Raw genomic sequence first — 17,348 nt, 5'->3', positions numbered from 1 at the left:
CATTTGTACCAATATTTGACAGCCATGGTTGTTGCCAATAACAAGATTAACAGCTTGCCGCTAGATGGCGCGCTGAGTTGCAATGCGGGTTGGTGTCTCCACTAAGTCTAGCTAAGACTCCGATTTCTGTGTGTTTTTATATTCATTTTTATTATACTGATTATCAGACAGAAATTGATTTACGAGTATTCTTCTATGTTTATATGCTTAAAATATATCTATAAATACATAAAATCAATACATAAGTAATATATAAATATGTAAGAGTTCGAATTGCTTAAAAATTTATTAAAATAAAATAATAAGAGAATACAAAAAGAGAATTGATCAAAATCGATCTTCACAGATTATTTACAAATACAATACAAATAGTTTGTATATAATAATCAAAAATATCTCATCAATTCCATTAAATACAACGTCATTTCACATTTTGGTCTTTCACAGTGGCTGCAAAAAGTAAACATTCACGACAATATGAACCATAGCCCAATTGAAAAATTTGTTCGTTGCGGAAAAAAGGGAGAAAAAACCACTCCTCCTATTATTGACATAATCATTTAGGAACATTCGATATTCGGCTGCTTTAACAATTGAAATCATCTGATTTAATTTAGTGACAATTTAATTAGCAACGATTTCGTTGAGCAGCACCTCAATTCTCCTGGCAATGATCAGTGGCAGTTATGTTGAAGGCAGTCAACCCACAAGACGTGGCTACTAACTTATACATATGTAAGCTGCTGAAAGATGGTCGCCAGTTACAGCCCCAATGCGGGCTACAATACCAAGGATCGTCGTCCAACGCCAACGCCCGAAACAGTGCCTCAGATATCCTATTTGGCGCACGACAGCTGTCAGAATGCGGATGGAGATGAGGATGAGCTGCAAACACAAAATGAAACCGATGACATCATTAGCCAGGTGCTGGGCAACTTTGGCATCTGGCAGCTGCGATCTGTGCTGATCATCTTTCTGTGCAAAATACCCGCCGCTTGGTTCATGTCACTCCTCATCTTCACGGCGACGGAACTGAATCCGAATGAGGAGTACTGGTGTGATACGAGTGCTTTTGGGGATGCCGAGAACTGCAGCGTGTCGGAGGATCAGTGCTATGTGCTAGTCCCCTATGGCGATGCCAACTATGCGATACGCCAGTGCCAGAAGTTCCACTATGAGCACAACTTTCGATCGCTGATCATGGAGTTCGATCTGGTCTGTCTGTGTGACATATTTGTGGCCTGGTCTCAGTACTGGCATCTCTTTGGCATGTTCCTGGGCGGTGTGGTTGCCAGTCGGCTGATGCGTCTCCTCAGTCCACGCCGAGTGTATATCGTTGGCATATGGGGTCTGCTCGCCTGTGGCACAGCTACGGGTCTCGTCAACGATTTCAGTTTGCATTGCTCCTTTCGCTGCCTGTCTGCCGTCTGCTGCTGCTTCATGATGACTTCCGGACAGGTTATATGTGAGTATTCTAAGAAATAATAGGTATTCATATGAGAAAATGTATTCACACACTTTTCATACTTTGCGTGCGTCCATATTATAAATATTGATAGATATTTTCATTTACAGTCAGTGACATTACGGCGGGCAAATATCGCAAAGGGGTGCTGTTGCTCTATGAGACCTTCTGGTCAGTGGGTCTTATGCTACTGCCCGCCATTGCTACATTTGCTCAGAGCTGGCGTCAGGTGTATGGAGGCATAACATCACTACCATTTATCATAGTCCTGCTGCTGCCCTGGTTACCGGACTCGCCTCGCTGGCTGCTGCAACATGCCGAGCCCACTGCTGCAGTGGAGCATGTCATGGATCTGGTGCTGAGGGCAGCCCGCCTCAATGAGCACTGCTCGAGAGTGCCCATCGACCTGTACACGCAGCTGGAACTGCTTGGCGAGCGACTACGCGAAGAGTCGCCTCCAGCACGCTGGTTGGAACTCTGGCGTGGCCATAGCCATGCCAAGCTGCTCATGCTGGCCACACATATGGCCTTGGCCACATTTCTTATTAGCCACATTGGATTGCTGCTGAACACACGCTCCTTTGGCCGCGACTATCTGGCACCCAATACCATTTGTATGGGCCTGGCCGAAATTGTGGGCTGCCTGTTAGCCCTATACTTGAGCCAGAAACATGATTCATGGAAGTGGCAGTGGGCGGGTGGATTCTGCATTGTGGCTGGAGCTATTGGCTGCGTCTGCTGGCTATGCCAAGATGCTGAAAGTAGGTAAACTAACTACACCATCTATTACCAAGCTAATCTGTTCTCTGTTCATATCACCAGTGCCACCAGTCTATGAGAATGTCCTGTGGATGTTCTTTGCTGCTCTGCCCAAGGCAGCTGTGTCCTGTGGCCAAGCTTTGCTTATTGCTTGCATGTCTGAATCTCTGCCGGCCGAGAAACGTGGCCCGTTTGCCTTCTCTGTGATCACCTGGGCGCGTGTCTGGTTGCTCTCTGCGTCGTTTCTTACGGTGCTCAAGCAGATTAACATTGCGTTATCCTTGTCCACATTTTATGTTTTGGTCATTTTGGGCGGCATTTGTACCTGCTGCTTGCGTACGCCACAAGGAAAGCAGCCGGAGGAGAGGCACCAACAGCGGGAAAAGGAAGCTGACAGGTTCAGTACGCATTTGTAATATGTGATATCTTAGCTAATAGTGAAATTATCTTTTAAGTTATCAATCTGTGCATTTCTGACGTATGTATATATGCACATAGTTGAATCACTTTAGGTATACAAAAATTAAAGCTGTGCTTTAAACTAATAAAACTGTTTTGAAATATTCTAGTTTATTATCTTTTACAACCCAACCCGGTATTAATACGTATATCGAGCATATTTCTTATAATATACATTTTACTTTTGTGTGATTTTATAGATCATTAAATGACCTTTCCAAAAAATATAAACTTCAGCAATGCTGAATTATTATTGGGTAGTATTATCAATATAAATTAAATAAAATAATATATTCATTTTTTTCCAACAGTTTACAAAACAAATTATAATACAAATTGCAATTAAATTATTATAATTCATTTTCTCAAAAATATATATTTGGACTGCTCTGCTATTCAGAACTTTATTGGCACACCGGGGCAGAAATCACTCGACACCAGATCGTATTTAGTATGTGCCACCTGCAGTTGGTTTCCAAGTTTTCGCTCAGGCTGACACAATAATATAATAGGTATAGATATTTTAAGTACATCGCTGTACTGACTGCTGATTTGTGCTGGCCTGCTCTTTCACCTGCTGTCCCAGCCCCGAGCGAACCAGAATCGCAAATCAATAAGAACGAAACCATAAAATTGCAGCAAGTGTCCCAATTGATTGAGGCACCAAATGTGTTGTTTTGTCATTGTTGGCTTAGCACTGGCGTCGATGGGACGTGGCCAGGTGACAAGTTAAGGACAAGGAGAACAGTAGCTGGCTGTGCTCCATTTGGATGCCATGAAACCAAAGAAATCTGCCTTTGCCAATACTTCAACTGGCTACGGCAGGCACAAGCATAGCGGGCACGGCAAGGGTCACGCCCACGGCGGGCACAAGGACAAGACAGAAGGAGGCAAGAGCAAGGGGAACAAGGACGGCAAGGATCAGCAGCAGCATGAGCATAAGGAAGAGCAGGAGAAGGATTTGAACTCCGGCTTTGGTGATTACCTGCGCACGCCGGAGGGTCTGTAAATGCCTCAAAAATTGACCAAAAAATAAAACTAAAATATTTAAATCATAATCTATTCTCCTCCCGCAGCATTTGAGATGATGAAACTGTTTGTCTTTGCCAATACCATAATGTTGATTGTGACCATGGCCTGGCCGCACCTTAAGGAACAGTTCTATATGCTTAGTCAATGGTGGAGTAGCTATCGCGAACAACAATAATATATCTATAGCAGTTCTTGAGTAATAACTTTACACTAAAAACATGGTTGGTCCATTTATGCAGGGCTTGTTGCTGATAGGCATCATCTACTGGTAAAGCAAATCTATTACAAATATTGGTAAATGTATGTCTAATGAGTGTGCAACTTGACAGGTATTCCAAGAGCATGATATCCATGATTAATGATTATTATCGCAACGAATTTCAACGTCAGCTGCAATCAGCAGGCGACTCACAGCCTGCAGCGGAGTCACCTCTAAGTATGGACAACTTTATGGATTATGTGCGTGAGCTGGACACAAAAGAGCAGCCAAGTCTGGAAGAACTGCAAACCACTTCAGACAACACTAATAAACCTTTGACAGGACCCTCCCATATGTTGCTGTATTTCCTGCAAATCACAGGCGCCTACAAATCGCTTGATTTTTGTGGCTTACGTCCCAGCGCTGCAGACAGCTCCATAAGCTAGTTTATAACTATAGCAATAGTATGTTTATAATATACATAAATTATTATATAAAATTATTATACTTACATATTTTTCTGACATTCATAAAATACATCAAGCAAGTATGCTCCAAATGTGACGGGCGTTTTTATTTAAATTGTAGCAGAATATATATTTGAAATTTGTTAACATTTTCTGTTCGTTCCAGCTTTACTATAAATACTCTAAACGTGTTTAATTAATCCTTCTACGATATTTATATTGCTTAATTTGCTTGGTCTGTTTTCATAAATCGTAGTTAATTGCACTTTCTATAAACATTTTATAGTTATTGCTCACTTCATTTTTAAAGATAGCTTCTCTATACTTGGTTTCGATTCAAGTGGGAAAATATAATTTAATTAGATATGATAGATAGTGTAAGGTGTACGTTGCAAAATCTTTATGTGATAGATAAGCTTATACTTCTTCTTAGAACTGTTTGCTCAGGTATTCAATTCAATTATGGCACACATTTTCAGATTTTACGCTTGATCTTTTGAGGTTATTTGGAAGTTGGAAAATGTTTTTATAATATATCAGATAATAGCTTATAGTAGATGTGCCTTGTTCTTAACTAGTTCAGCTAGAAATGCAGTTTATAACGAAAGTTTGGGATAAATCTAAGAAAAAAGCAAGACAAAAGTAAAATATGACTCCACCAATATTTTTAATCCGGCGAAAATCGATCCCGCCAAATCCCTTTAGGTTGTTTTTAGATCTCAGAAATGACGACTAAAGACTTGCGCATAAAAACATTTATAACAATAAAAACAGTGATTGGAAGAAAATCATTTTTGACTTTGCAGAGCAATCAGAAAACCTGTTTTCGAACCTTTTTAACTTCATCAAGTTTACAAAATTTGTAGAAAAAAATGTACATTTTCCAATCACTGTTTTTATTTTTAAATATTTTTATAAAAGATTTTAGTATGCAGTTGGAATTAGTTGTTGCCATCCGGATTGAGATATATAAATCGTCATTACAAGTAGATAATCAGATATATACATTTTGTAACCGAGCTGATTTGACGCTCAACTCTTTTGCCATACACAACAAACTGATTTTCTCTTTTTAAGAATTATCATTTCAAATACAAATATCAAAAAAATATTTCATAAATTAGTTTAGAAAATCATAAATGACTTTTTAATGTATATTTTATATACACAACAAATCTTCATACATCATTTTATTATATATAAAATAAAAATAATAATAGTTGCATTACAAATTAATAAAGCAAAAATACAAAGTACATCAATTAAAATCAAATATGTACACAAAAACCGCTCGAGCGTTGCATTTTCTTCTTGAAATTACAAAAATCAAATTTAATATAATAGATTGGATATAGTTTTTGTTTATAACCCAAAGGGAAGTACAAAGCGCAACAAATTAAAAAGAAAAAAAAACAATTTATTTCAAGATTATTTTAACGATTCGTTTTCACTAAAAAAATCACACTAGAAATTGTCTTTGAGAAATTGAAACAGAGCAACGCAAAATTAAGGAAACACAAACCTATTATTTTTTTTCTGTGTATCACAACCTTTTAAATAAGGATAACAATATTCAAAAAACGAAATGAAATTTCGACGAATTGAGTTAATTCATGAATGCCTACTACAGACTATATATATATATGTATATGTATATGTATGTATATAATATATTTATATGTATATATGTGTATATCGTATATGGCTAAAAAACACATACAGTTTAATTGCAAACAATACAAATGCTGAATACAGAATTAAGTTGCACTAATGCTGCAACTTATTGAAAGGCTTCGTTTCAATAAATAAATTACTGTGCGTTCAAGTCTTACAAGTAACATATATATATATATATATATCTATATATGTATATATATATAAAGAAAGCGCCACCGGACTAAGGATTCGCCCCCACTAAACTAATCTACTAATCTGCCTGCTTGCGTATTGTGGGCGGCGGCGGCGCTGGCACCGTTGGCCTTTTGGGCGTTTGAAACGAATTCGGCGATATGGGCGTTGTGGGCGTGATCTGTTCCGCTATCACCAAACACTGTTGCGGCTGCTGTTCAGTGTTATTGTGATTCTCCTCCCTGCTCCCAGCTGCTGTTGTGGTTGCGGTGGTTGCTGTTGCTGTTATCCCTGCCGTGGCCATTGCCGCTTCTTCCCGGGTGCCATTTGTATCACAATGTTCCTGCCGGATCTTATCTAGAAACTTTTCGGTTGTGTAGCGCACACTGCCATTGCCATTGTCGATGTGCGCCTGCGGTAGTCTGGTGGCCTCATCATCGCTTTTACTCTCACCCTTGGGTCCAGAACCAGAACCAGGGCCACCTCCGCTGGTTATGGCCAGCACTATGGGACGCTTGGGCAGTTGCGGCTTTTGCGGCACATCTGGCTTCAATCGAAAGCTACCAATGCTGTCGATGCTCTTACGATCCGCTGTCGGCGAGGGCAGGTTATCCAGACCAAAGAACTGTGTTCGCGTCATGGGCACCGGCTTAGCGGGCGTCACTGGTGGCGGCGACAACGCCTCCAGCTGCGTGTATGTGGCAGGCTGCTGTAATTGCACCAAAGCCGGTAGAGGCGGTTTTGCCGGCTTTTCTTGCTTCTCATGCTTGTCATGTTTATCCTCTGGCTGTTGCGTAGGCTGTTGCTGCGGGAACAGCTCCTTGGCATGCGGGCGATGCGAAATCGAATGATTCGATCCACCGCCATTGGTGGTGGCTTCCAGTTTAGTGGGCGGAGAGGGCGCATTGGGCTTCTGGCGACGCAGCGTGCCATAGCGCGGACTCTCTATGACTTCTAAAAGAAAAAAAGAAAGAAGGAGAGTTCTTTGATCATTCGAAGATGAGAACACGTTGATTGCAACAATTGTGTTTCTAATCTGACCCAGTTTTGATCTTCGAGTTGTGCCCACAAAGTAAGGTAAATAAGAACTAATAATTATTGATTTTGATATGCCTGCTATCGAAAAAACAATAAAAATACTCGCTGAGATCGTCGTGCTACATTGACTGAACTTGTATTGATCAAGAATATGTTTACATATTTATATTATTATTATTATTAGGGGGGAAGCTGCACCGCGACCTATTTGATTTATTGTGCCCCCTTCTGAGCTTATAGCTCTTCCATCAGCTCCAACTCCCGCACGAATGTGAGGATCTTTGTTGGGTTGAGGTCTTCTATGTCTTTGCAATTCAAAACATGCGCCCCTAGGATATATACACATATTTATATTACTTGATATTATTATTATTGGAGTGCTTCATGCACTGCCACTGCTAGATCTACTGTGCCCCCTTTCCAGCAACCTTGCTTCTGATCAGGTTTCTATGTCTTCTTTAGGCAACATTGTCTTCTGGCTAAAGCAACTCGCTATTCGTTAAGATGCTACTGATGATGCCTAGCTTGGCCAGGTGAGCTCCTAGTGTACACTTTGCTAACAAGAGACCGGAAAGTATGCCAAGTCTGGTCTTAAAGAAAAGAGTTGAAGTTGAGTACTCAATATTTTATTTGTGCTAAATTATTATTTGTGTAAGTTATTGCTGCCATACCACATACCACTATATTCTAGTGATACTCACCACTATCATGCTTATTCAAATTCTCATTCGAGGAATTCGATTTGGCTTTGCCTTCGACAAAGAGTTTGTGCCGCTGCAGCGTCTGATAGAACTCGACTTCACCATCGAAGAAGTAATCCCACTGGCTAATCAGTAGCTCCACAATGATGTTGGCAGCCGAGGAGCTATTCACCTGGCCCATGTAATCGGCCGGTGCGTTGCTGCTCTTGTCGATGCGCGGCCAAAGCATGTTGGGTGACATTACAATGGCCAAGTTTTGGGAGCTCATCTTGTTGTGCACGGCACTCTGTTGCATCAGGGCCAAGAAGCGGGTGAGGTAGCGCAGATTTGCATAATTCTCTTTGGGCAGTTTGCCCATTACAGCTTTTATTGCCGTCTTGCGTTCAGCCTCAGTGTGCAGCTCCGCGATGCGTACGAAGTCCTTGTACAGGGCGTACGTGAGGAGCGGTTCGGGCAACTCGCGCAGATACAGCTTCAATATGGAACCAATGACATGCGGATCCTGGTACTCCAACGGCAAGGGGGTCTTCACGTGTTGCGCCTCAAGTGCGTGCTTCATGCGCCGCAGTTTGGTGCTGGCACAGCCTACACGGAGCAGACCCTCCTCCTCGAGGCCATGCTCCAGCAGACAACAGCAGCAGAGCTCTACAATGTATGAAATGTCGCGATGCGTCGACGTCAGATGATCCTTGAGCGAGGTGCCAAATCGCGTCTTCTCTGTGCTCTGTATGGTGTCCTGGATGCGAGCCAGCGATTCATTCACGTGCTGCAGCGCTCGCTCATGATAGTTTCTTTGGTTGAGCACATAGTCCCGAATGCAGTTGACGATTTCGTCCTCTTTGGCTATTAGCTCGAGCATTTGTGCCGCCCACGCATCCCGCTCCTTCTCCAGCTTCACTTCACACTCCTCCTGCTGGCTCTTGATGTGGTTCAACTTTGACGCTGGTTCTTCATTCCGTTTAGAGGCCTGAAGAATATAAGTTAAAAATAGTGAATAATTATTTCTGCAAGCTAAGAACAGATGTAAAATACTCTAAAACAGTAAATCATAATTGAAAAGTGAGATTAGATGGCATGAGTTGAGTTTAGTTTAGTTCATCTCTGGAAATACCGACCTAGATATATCGCATGAGTTCCGTGCCTAAAGTGAAAATATACCTTAAACTTTAGCTTTATACAAACGTAACCCGCCCCAAAATAAAATAATAATACCTAACCATTAAAGATGGAAGAGGCGTTTACCAGTTTAGTCAAACATTAAAGATAAGAAATTTCTCACTTTGCATTCTTTTGTTTGCACCCGCATCGCTACTGCCGTCATTTTCACACGCCGCGTTGACGGTTCCACACACCAGCATCCACATTCCCACCTTGCCCCTTATGGCCACAACACGCCTCCAAGTGGAATCAGTTTTGCGAGTGAAGAGCAGCTTTAAAAGAGACTGTGTTTGTTGTTTGCACTCTCAACTATACCTATATATATATATAAATAGATACCCTGACCAGCTATGCCAATCAACTTCATTGTTTCCCCGGTAAATGGAATCAATTTACAGGGTAAACAAACATGAAACTCTTACGGGTGTAGTGCTTAGTCTGACTAATATATATTTTTGCGGGGTAATTGAAATGTTGCGCGTTGCTCGGATTTCAGCTTTAAGTCACACCTTTGTCAACCCATTTGAAGTGTCTTAAGTGTACGACATATTGATAAGACAATTTCGAATTGTAACACAATAAATAAAGAAAATACAATTGAAATCAATATCGTGCAATGACATTTCTAAGCTAATTTTTACAAACGAGCAGTTGCAATATTAATATTAAATTGTTCGATTCAAAGGTAATTGTGACGTTAACTCAGAGTATCTAGCCAAATAAATTAAATACTCTTAAATAAACGACAACTTGATAAGAAAGTGTTTAATTGTAAATTGTACAATTAATAAGGAAAATAAATTTAAAATCTATATCGCGCCGAAAACTCTTATATTACACACAAATAATCCGAGATACCTTGAGCTAGATAAATCGGAATTATGACGAAACCATTGAAATAAGCCTCAAGAAACAACCAAACATTTGGAGAAATTCAAAATGCTCGTTTAACCACAAAACAATTAAGAAAAGGCGGAGAATTCCACTTTTCTCACTTCCACTGTCCGTTCTGAGGCATACTTTGTCTCTTTATTGGGACACAGAGCAACAAAAAGATATTTAAATGTTTCATAAAAATCCGCTATACTAACATGAAATGTCATCTTGAAAATTACTTTGCTCAAATGCAATAAAAATTATTTCGAAGATGGCAAAAATAACACAAGAAAATTTATACAAAAATATTCACATTGTGATTGAAAGCATCCATTGTATGATTAGTTTTAGCATTTAATCAATTGAATGAATCAATACTGTCTATACTGAATTTCTTATCTTCATAAAAAGGCAACTGCAACTGTCGTAAGCGTCGTATGCTAAAAATAAATGAAATCGTGACAAATTGAAGAACCTGCCCCCGCAGCACTCTCACATTCTGGTTCCGACTCATTGTGTGGCTGTCGTCTATCAGTGTGCAACTGTGAATGGGCAAACAACGCCATCCATCTAATTATAAACTAAACCCCTGTACGAAGGCAATTAACAGCACCAACATCTTTCAATGGCAGTCGCCCAGTGACTCACATCACATCACCTCATATAGATATACATATACATATACATGTACTTGTTTGTAACCTCTAATGACCTACATTAGAGTTGCAAGTGGGTATTTGAGACGTAAGCAAGCATTCCAGAGCCAGAGCCAAAGATAGCAAAGTGCAAGGTACATAGACGTAATAAATGTAAGTATGTCATATATATCGCATATATAGCTCAATTATAGCGCTCCCAATACGAAAAGTTAGACGATTATTAGCAGCACAGCGTTCGCATTATTCTTTTATAGAGTCCACAACTCAGAAACGGGCGATAAGATTATGGAGTGAGTGCTATACATATATAGATGCATATATATATATACAGAGTGGAGTCGGAAATTCTACTAAATTTGACATGACATACGAGTTGGGGACAATTAATAAGTTGATGTTGTTCAGTTGCTCGATTATGATGTCACTGGGGGTCCGGCGAGTCAATGAACGTCTTCCGACACCTTAAACAGCCACAACAACAATGCTCAAGTTGCGCTTGATTTGGTCGAGTCAACATATAAGGCATAAAGCGTGTCGTCGAGTTGTCTTGGCTTGTAAAACGGAAAGCACTGCCAAAATACAACACAAAAATAGAAGGTAATAAAAAAAAAATTAGAAAACTTGACTGGCTTAGTCACAAAATTTGTCGAGTAATCGTCCAAAAGTTAACGGGCAAAACACACATAAATACATCGTCAAAAATCTAGTCACTCTGAGTGAAAAATTGGAGCAGCACAACCAGAGCAAAAGTCATCCAGTCCTGTGTCCATTTCACTAACCCAAGCTACGCCAAGCGACAAATAAATCGAACAGCTTCGCCAAACAATACACAATAGCAATAACAACAAACCAAAAACAACAAAAAATGAATGAAAAAAACCATAAAATACACAATACAAAAAAAATCGTTTTGATTGCTTTCTTGACTGGCGCTTGTCAACCGATTGCCGCAAAAAACAACAGGAACACTGCTTAAAACGCAATTGGAAACGTATGTAAAATGTGTAGGAGATGATTATCTTTCATCGGCAATTAAGTAAACGAGAAAACCAACGATATTGGTATGTAATAAAGATAATAAATGCAGACCAATCTAAGCGAGAACTTTGAAACATTTTTATTAATGAAAACCTTTTAAAAATCGTAGTCTGCGGACAAATAAATAAAACAATTACGCTTTTGACACAACTTTAATAATCCTAAATTATTTTTAAATATGTTTAACGGAAGTACTATTAGATTCTGATAAGGAAATGCTAGACTTTTCAACCTAAAAGGTGTCAATTAAGTCGGAAGTGGGGAGATCTCTTTGCGATACTCGACATTTAAGCATAGTTAATCGCAGTTGAGATTAAATACATTTTTATAACGACTCATAGACATACCAAGGTTGTGAGCTACGGATATGCCAAGTAAATATATTTGGTATATAAACTGATTATGCTATCAAACCACTGTGCATTGTGGTTGCCTGCCAGTAAGTAAAAGGCACACAAACACGACAACAACTGCGACGTTGTATAAATATAATATTATTGACATTGTTATTGTTATTGTTGTTGTATTTTTTCTTTTCTTTTTTTGCTTTGTTTGTTATTCTCGCAGTTGGCCGTCGGATCTCCGCTCTCATCATAATCAAAGCGAATTCCTCAGTTTGGATAAGTGCTTGGTTGTTATCACAAAGTACTAATTGACCAGCTGCTCCTCATAATCTAAGTCGCTGCGAATATTTCATAATTAACTAGCCATGACAAAAAACACACGAGTGAAGCAATAGATTTGCTCAACATTAAATTCAGACAGAGATTAATGTGATGTGTTTTTTTTTTTTGGGTGTTCTCGGGGGTTTTGTGTGTTGGGGTTGGGAGAGGGGCTGGAGGGGGTTTCTCTTACCTCGTAGCTCTTTTTTAGTGAGGTGTATTCCTGAAGTGTGCGCGACACATTACGCTTAAGCGTTGAGATCTCTTGTATTTCTTTATCTAAGATGTTTTTTAAGCGCCGCACAACTTTGGTCTCCGTTTCCAGTTCGCTCTCGATGCTGCACTCGGCGATTGTCTTCTCCAGTTCGCCTGCAAATTGCGAAACAGTTTTTTAAATACATAAATAACAAAGCATTTAGTTGATGATGCAAAGTGTGCAAGTGTGTGTGCGAGTGTGTCTGTGTGTATTCCCGAGTTTCTAAAGTGAGGAAGTCAATGCTTATTTAAGACCTTATCACAAGCGAGCGGAGACTGTAGCCACCGTTGTTGTGCCGGTTCAAAGCTGTGGGCTGCCGATTGCCAGGGGGTGCAACGCGCGGCGCGGGGGCGTCACAATCCTCCTTTTACTGACAACGCTGAGTAAGCAAAATTGTGATAATTGTGTTGAGTGCAACGCTGCCAGCAAGTTGCAGCAAAAGCAGCCCGAGCAGCAGCAGCAGCAGCAGCTGAGCCTATAATAAAATGGGTACCCCAGCGCAGCCAAGGGGAGGCGGAGGGGAGAGAAGAAGGCGACAACGCCGCTAGAGTGTAAAATTGAAGATATGCTCGTTGTTTTTTGTTCATTGTGGCAAGAGATGAAGGCGAGACGATAGGGAGTCGTTGAATTGAAGCGCAACGTGGCTAAGAAATAAGTTGCAAAGGGCAAACTAGCAGACACATAGTGGTGCAAAGTTGTACGGAAAATAAATGAAACTAAAAAAATGGGAAATGATTCAATAAGTTCACGGCATTTTTAAGCTATTTACAATTTTATTACATTAATATGTAAGCAGCAAAAAGTACTCTGCGGTTCTAAGCTGAAATTCGAGTTAGCGAACACTTGAAATGTTTTGAAAAGCTTGTTAAATACAAATGCCCAAAACGAAAGTAAACTGAATAGATGTTAAGTAGTTGAGTAACTAAGTTATGTAAATAATAATATTTATTTGTATTCAGAGAGGTGCTGCTAAGCTTTGTGTACGTGCATTTCGTATGAATTAACATAAAGAGCTGATAGCTTAAAACATATATACAATACACGTACACAAATAAACAGCCGCAGATAGCATAATGCATGAATAGTTCACCTACTTTTTGGGTTAATACGAAACAAAGACATAAGTTTTACGTTATGTCGTAAGCAAATAAAACTTGAACCAAGGTAAAGCTATAGCTGCAAATGCTATTCCAGTGCTCTGCCTCTGCTGCAGCTGATGCTGTCGACGCTGGCAGCGCAGCAACTAAATTGCAATTGGTACACGCATCTGATGTGTAGTTGTATGTGTGTGCGCGTGTGTGTGTGCGCGCGTGTGTGTGTGCGCGCGTGTGGTTGCATGTGTGTGTGTGTGTGTGTGCTAAAAGTGTAAGTGGAGCCAATAATGAGTAATACAAAAAAGAGTGGGGAGAGCAAAAAAAAATAAGTAACTAAAGAAATAAAATAAGGTGTGGGGGTTGCGTTAAATATATCCATAAATATGTAGGAGTTTAAATGAATAATGTGTGAATGAGTTTTTCAATTTTGGCGCAACTTTTACTTTTTTTTTTCATAATTATTGCAGTTCACTTTTACTTGGGTTTTTTTCTTAACGAACTGTAAACGAAATGCACAATGGGTTTGAAGCGGAGGAGCATTATGAAGCGCAACATTAACGAGCCGGTGCTGTTGGAGCGGTGGGGGGGTTTGTATAATAAATACACATAAACACAATAATGATCAAAACAAAAAAAAGAACTGTAAAAATAGATAGACAAATAAAAATAAGAGCGGCAAACCGCAACAGCAACAACAACAGCGAATGACTGTTGAAAAGAAAGCGACGTTAAAAAGAAATATACATCATAAAAATTATTATAATGATTAAAAAACGCCAAAACAACAACAGCAACAAATCGACGTCGATGTTGAGAAATGTAAATGCCACAAGGCCAAGCGCACAGACAGACAGACAAGGCGAGGCCGCACACACACACACATACATATATATATATATATATATATGAATACACATACAGACACACATAAAGCGCACGCAAGCCGGTGACACATAGCATATGCAAAAGTATTTATGCCCCTATTCACAGACACAACCACACACACACACACAATCACATAACTGTGCACACCTTGCGCTTTTCATGCGGTTTCGTATTTTATTTTGTTGTTTTCCTACACTTTTCAGAAAGTGAATAAAAAAACTCAGCACAGTGGTCACTCTTTTAATGAATCTGTACTTATTTTATGGACCTTTTATTTATTTTTTGCAAATCATTTGCACACTTTTAGCACAACACATTCGATGATAAATCCATTGACTATAGTGGAAATAAAATTTTTTTTTATATATTTCAGTTTTTTTATGCTGGCACCCTTATCACACACAGTCTGCGAGACGCCTATCAACGCACACTTTCGCACACTACTTTCACATTCAGCCCACATGGGCTGTAAGCAAAAAAAAAAACTTACCGCAATTGGCAAGAACCTTTTGAAGCGGCATATCCCTAGGCAGCTCCTTGGCGGATTCATCGAGCGCCTGGGCGATCTTGAAATGGCTGTTCTTTTTGATGCGCTTGTCGTGTTCCTCGGTGGTGATGATGCCATTGTTGCTGCTTCCGCTGCTGCTCAACGCTGGCAATTTGCGGACAATTTTCTCGATGGTATCACGATATCGGTCCACCTGTTTCTCAATCGTCTCGAGCTCAGAATCTTTGCAATCCGATTTCGTTGATCTGTCACGAAGACGAAGCAAAAAAATATCAGCAAAAATATGCATGTATATCAGTGTTATATTTATATATGTATGTAAATGCCATTACACAAATGCCGTTAGGTCATCAGCGTAGCACAGCGCAGCTGACGAAGCGACGACGTAAGAAAACACGTATAAAAACGTAAACGCTGCGCTTTAATTTGACATTGATTTGTTGATGTTGTTGCCGCTGATGTTGTTGTTTTCGTTGTGATGAGGCAACACCTGCTTACTGCTCACTGCTCGCGCTTTTGTCATTGTCTGGAGTTTAGCTATTTGACGTAGTCGCGTCTTTATTTCTGCTGCCTGCCTGCCTCTTTGCCTGGCCTTTGAACTTACCTCAAGTTTTCTGCAGCAATTCTTATTTTTGCAATTTGTTTCTTCATTTTGTTGCAGCTTTACAAACACGCAGGCACACGCACACACTTCCGTTCGCCGATTTACGTTTTAAAAATGCACTTTGTTGTGGTTTTTTTGGTTGTGAGAAATTAGCTCGGCATTAAAAATATTTCTAAACACTGGCAAAAATTAGTCATTCTCGAACGACGAATTACGGAAAAATGATGTAAAACAGAGGTACAATGATATCGATCAAATATCGATAGTTGGCATTCGGCATGCACGACAAATGCATTTATCGATTATTGCAGCAAAAATCAGATTTGTCTTTAGTTGGCCGATAACCTATCGCATAACAGCGCAATGCGGGAAAAGTACCATTATAATTGAGTATACGATTATATATATCGTTTATAAAACTATTGAGAATTGTAGCTCACGATAGCTTATCATCTCTAATGAGCATTAGCTGCACGTGTGCGAGCTAAACATATTTTCTTTATAAAACATTGTTTTATTAACACAAAACCACCAAAATGAAACATAATGTCGCTACCAAAAGCGTCAACCGTAAAGATGGGGTGCAATCAAAGTCCAAGAAGAAGGAGAGCCCCTTTGAACAGATGGAAAGCTTCCGGCAACAAGTGCTCCATCTGCTCACAATACACAAGGTGCCATATTCCGCGAAAGAGGGTAAACAGAAAACTAATCAATGCTATTACTCGATAACTTTAAATATTCTCATTGTAGACGAAGACACCTACGAGGATTACTTGCTATCCGATGATGAAAATGCGACCAAAACAAAAGGCAAAAAACTGAAAAAACCAAGCAAACCAGCAAATGCAGCTGGCGACGAAGACGACGTCGACGAGCGAATTGCGTCCATAAAGAACAAGCTGCGCCAAAAGAAAAAACCAACAACGGAACGTCAACAGAAGCGAAGGGAGGCCAAGAAACTGAAGCACAGCAAAGGGGTGCAAAAGTTACTGCAATCCTCGGCGAAAACGTTGAAAAACGAGAATATTAAGCAACAGAAACTTAGGAATGGTCTCGTCAAAACAGAGCAAAATGCAAATGGAGAGCAAACTGACAGCAAATCGCTTATTCAACCGGTCAAAATGCAACCCGTCTTCAATGAGGAATCGAAAATTGTCTATTCCAAAATCGATTTTGCCGCCAATCCCGGCTCCAAAGCCAAGAAATCCCATCAGAACCCAAAGGAAATACTTAAAAAGCTGAAAGACACTCGTCAACATATAAACGAACTAAAGGAACAAGGCGAAGCGGGCAAAGCAGCCGAATTACAAAATGATATTGCCTGGAAAAAGGCGTTCGACAAGGTTGAGGGGAAAAAGGTAAAGGATGACACCAAACTGCTGCAGAAGGCGATCAAAAAGAAGAAGGTGGAGAAACGCGCTGCGAAAAAGAAGTGGGCGGACCGCAAGGAGAAGGTGGAATACGATAAGACGAAGCGTCAAAAGAAACGACAGGATAATCTTGATAAGCGCAGCAAGGATAAGAAGAAAACCAAATTGAAGAAGGCAAGCAAAAAGGGCCGAATTATAGCTGGCTACTAGGTGTCTGTTTGGCAAATTCACTTGTTTAACTACTCAAATAAAAAAATTGACACAACGAAG

The 17,348-nt window shown here is 40.0% G+C and overlaps 5 protein-coding genes and 1 long non-coding RNA gene across 6 annotated transcripts; 5 read left to right on the top strand and 1 right to left on the bottom strand.

Moving 5' to 3' along the window:
• Positions 1-750: 750 nt before the first annotated feature.
• On the top strand, positions 751-2,640 carry LOC6570707 (solute carrier family 22 member 3). Its single transcript, XM_001996882.2, has 3 exons — positions 751-1,465; positions 1,576-2,226; positions 2,288-2,640. Exons 1-3 carry the CDS (start codon positions 751-753, stop codon positions 2,638-2,640), a joined length of 1,719 nt encoding a protein of 572 aa, XP_001996918.2.
• A 743-nt stretch (positions 2,641-3,383) lies between these two features.
• On the top strand, positions 3,384-3,890 carry LOC6570709. Its single transcript, XM_001996881.3, has 2 exons — positions 3,384-3,684; positions 3,760-3,890. The coding sequence occupies exons 1-2, from the start codon at positions 3,459-3,461 to the stop codon at positions 3,888-3,890; spliced, it is 357 nt and encodes a 118-aa protein (XP_001996917.1). The 5' UTR covers positions 3,384-3,458.
• Positions 3,891-3,922: 32 nt separating this feature from the next.
• On the top strand, positions 3,923-4,473 carry LOC6567926. Its single transcript, XM_001994119.3, has 2 exons — positions 3,923-3,983; positions 4,045-4,473. Exons 1-2 carry the CDS (start codon positions 3,934-3,936, stop codon positions 4,358-4,360), a joined length of 366 nt encoding a protein of 121 aa, XP_001994155.2. The 5' UTR covers positions 3,923-3,933; the 3' UTR covers positions 4,361-4,473.
• A 1,636-nt stretch (positions 4,474-6,109) lies between these two features.
• LOC6567927 (rho GTPase-activating protein 92B) lies at positions 6,110-15,947 on the bottom strand. The gene is made up of 5 exons (XM_001994120.3): positions 15,709-15,947; positions 15,087-15,349; positions 12,555-12,730; positions 7,969-8,935; positions 6,110-7,183 (listed from the first exon to the last, which is right to left on the bottom strand). Exons 1-5 carry the CDS (start codon positions 15,753-15,755, stop codon positions 6,309-6,311), a joined length of 2,328 nt encoding a protein of 775 aa, XP_001994156.1. The 5' UTR covers positions 15,756-15,947; the 3' UTR covers positions 6,110-6,308.
• Positions 10,720-12,471, top strand: LOC116805768. The gene is made up of 3 exons (XR_004365383.1): positions 10,720-10,811; positions 10,916-11,258; positions 12,267-12,471. It is a non-coding gene; the product is annotated as an uncharacterized LOC116805768 (long non-coding RNA).
• Positions 15,948-16,146: 199 nt separating the features above from the next.
• On the top strand, positions 16,147-17,347 carry LOC6567928 (surfeit locus protein 6 homolog). Its single transcript, XM_001994121.2, has 2 exons — positions 16,147-16,401; positions 16,459-17,347. Exons 1-2 carry the CDS (start codon positions 16,245-16,247, stop codon positions 17,286-17,288), a joined length of 987 nt encoding a protein of 328 aa, XP_001994157.1. The 5' UTR covers positions 16,147-16,244; the 3' UTR covers positions 17,289-17,347.
• The last annotated feature ends 1 nt before the right edge of the window (position 17,348 follows it).

Source organism: Drosophila grimshawi, unplaced genomic scaffold (genome assembly GCF_018153295.1).
Source record: "Drosophila grimshawi isolate 15287-2541.00 unplaced genomic scaffold, ASM1815329v1 contig_311, whole genome shotgun sequence".
NCBI lineage: Eukaryota > Metazoa > Arthropoda > Insecta > Diptera > Drosophilidae > Drosophila > Drosophila grimshawi.
The sequence above is the reverse complement of the archived record's forward strand: the minus strand, read 5'-3'. Positions and strand labels throughout refer to the sequence as shown.

Excerpts from the sequence above, each read along its gene's own strand:
- LOC6567928 (XM_001994121.2), top strand. The coding sequence starts at position 16,245 with ATGAAACATAATGTCGCTACCAAAAGCGTCAACCGTAAAGATGGGGTG. Across the intron at positions 16,402-16,458 it reads GCCATATTCCGCGAAAGAGG|ACGAAGACACCTACGAGGAT; the intron begins GTAAACAGAAAA and ends TTCTCATTGTAG.
- LOC6570707 (XM_001996882.2), top strand. The coding sequence starts at position 751 with ATGGTCGCCAGTTACAGCCCCAATGCGGGCTACAATACCAAGGATCGT. Across the intron at positions 1,466-1,575 it reads GACTTCCGGACAGGTTATAT|TCAGTGACATTACGGCGGGC; the intron begins GTGAGTATTCTA and ends TTTCATTTACAG. Across the intron at positions 2,227-2,287 it reads GCTATGCCAAGATGCTGAAA|TGCCACCAGTCTATGAGAAT; the intron begins GTAGGTAAACTA and ends TCATATCACCAG.
- LOC6570709 (XM_001996881.3), top strand. The coding sequence starts at position 3,459 with ATGAAACCAAAGAAATCTGCCTTTGCCAATACTTCAACTGGCTACGGC. Across the intron at positions 3,685-3,759 it reads TTACCTGCGCACGCCGGAGG|CATTTGAGATGATGAAACTG; the intron begins GTCTGTAAATGC and ends CTCCTCCCGCAG.
- LOC6567926 (XM_001994119.3), top strand. The coding sequence starts at position 3,934 with ATGGTTGGTCCATTTATGCAGGGCTTGTTGCTGATAGGCATCATCTAC. Across the intron at positions 3,984-4,044 it reads CTGATAGGCATCATCTACTG|GTATTCCAAGAGCATGATAT; the intron begins GTAAAGCAAATC and ends GCAACTTGACAG.
- LOC6567927 (XM_001994120.3), bottom strand. The coding sequence starts at position 15,755 with ATGAAGAAACAAATTGCAAAAATAAGAATTGCTGCAGAAAACTTGAG. Across the intron at positions 8,936-12,554 it reads CACTAAAAAAGAGCTACGAG|GCCTCTAAACGGAATGAAGA; the intron begins GTAAGAGAAACC and ends TATATTCTTCAG. Across the intron at positions 7,184-7,968 it reads TTTGAATAAGCATGATAGTG|AAGTCATAGAGAGTCCGCGC; the intron begins GTGAGTATCACT and ends TTTTTCTTTTAG.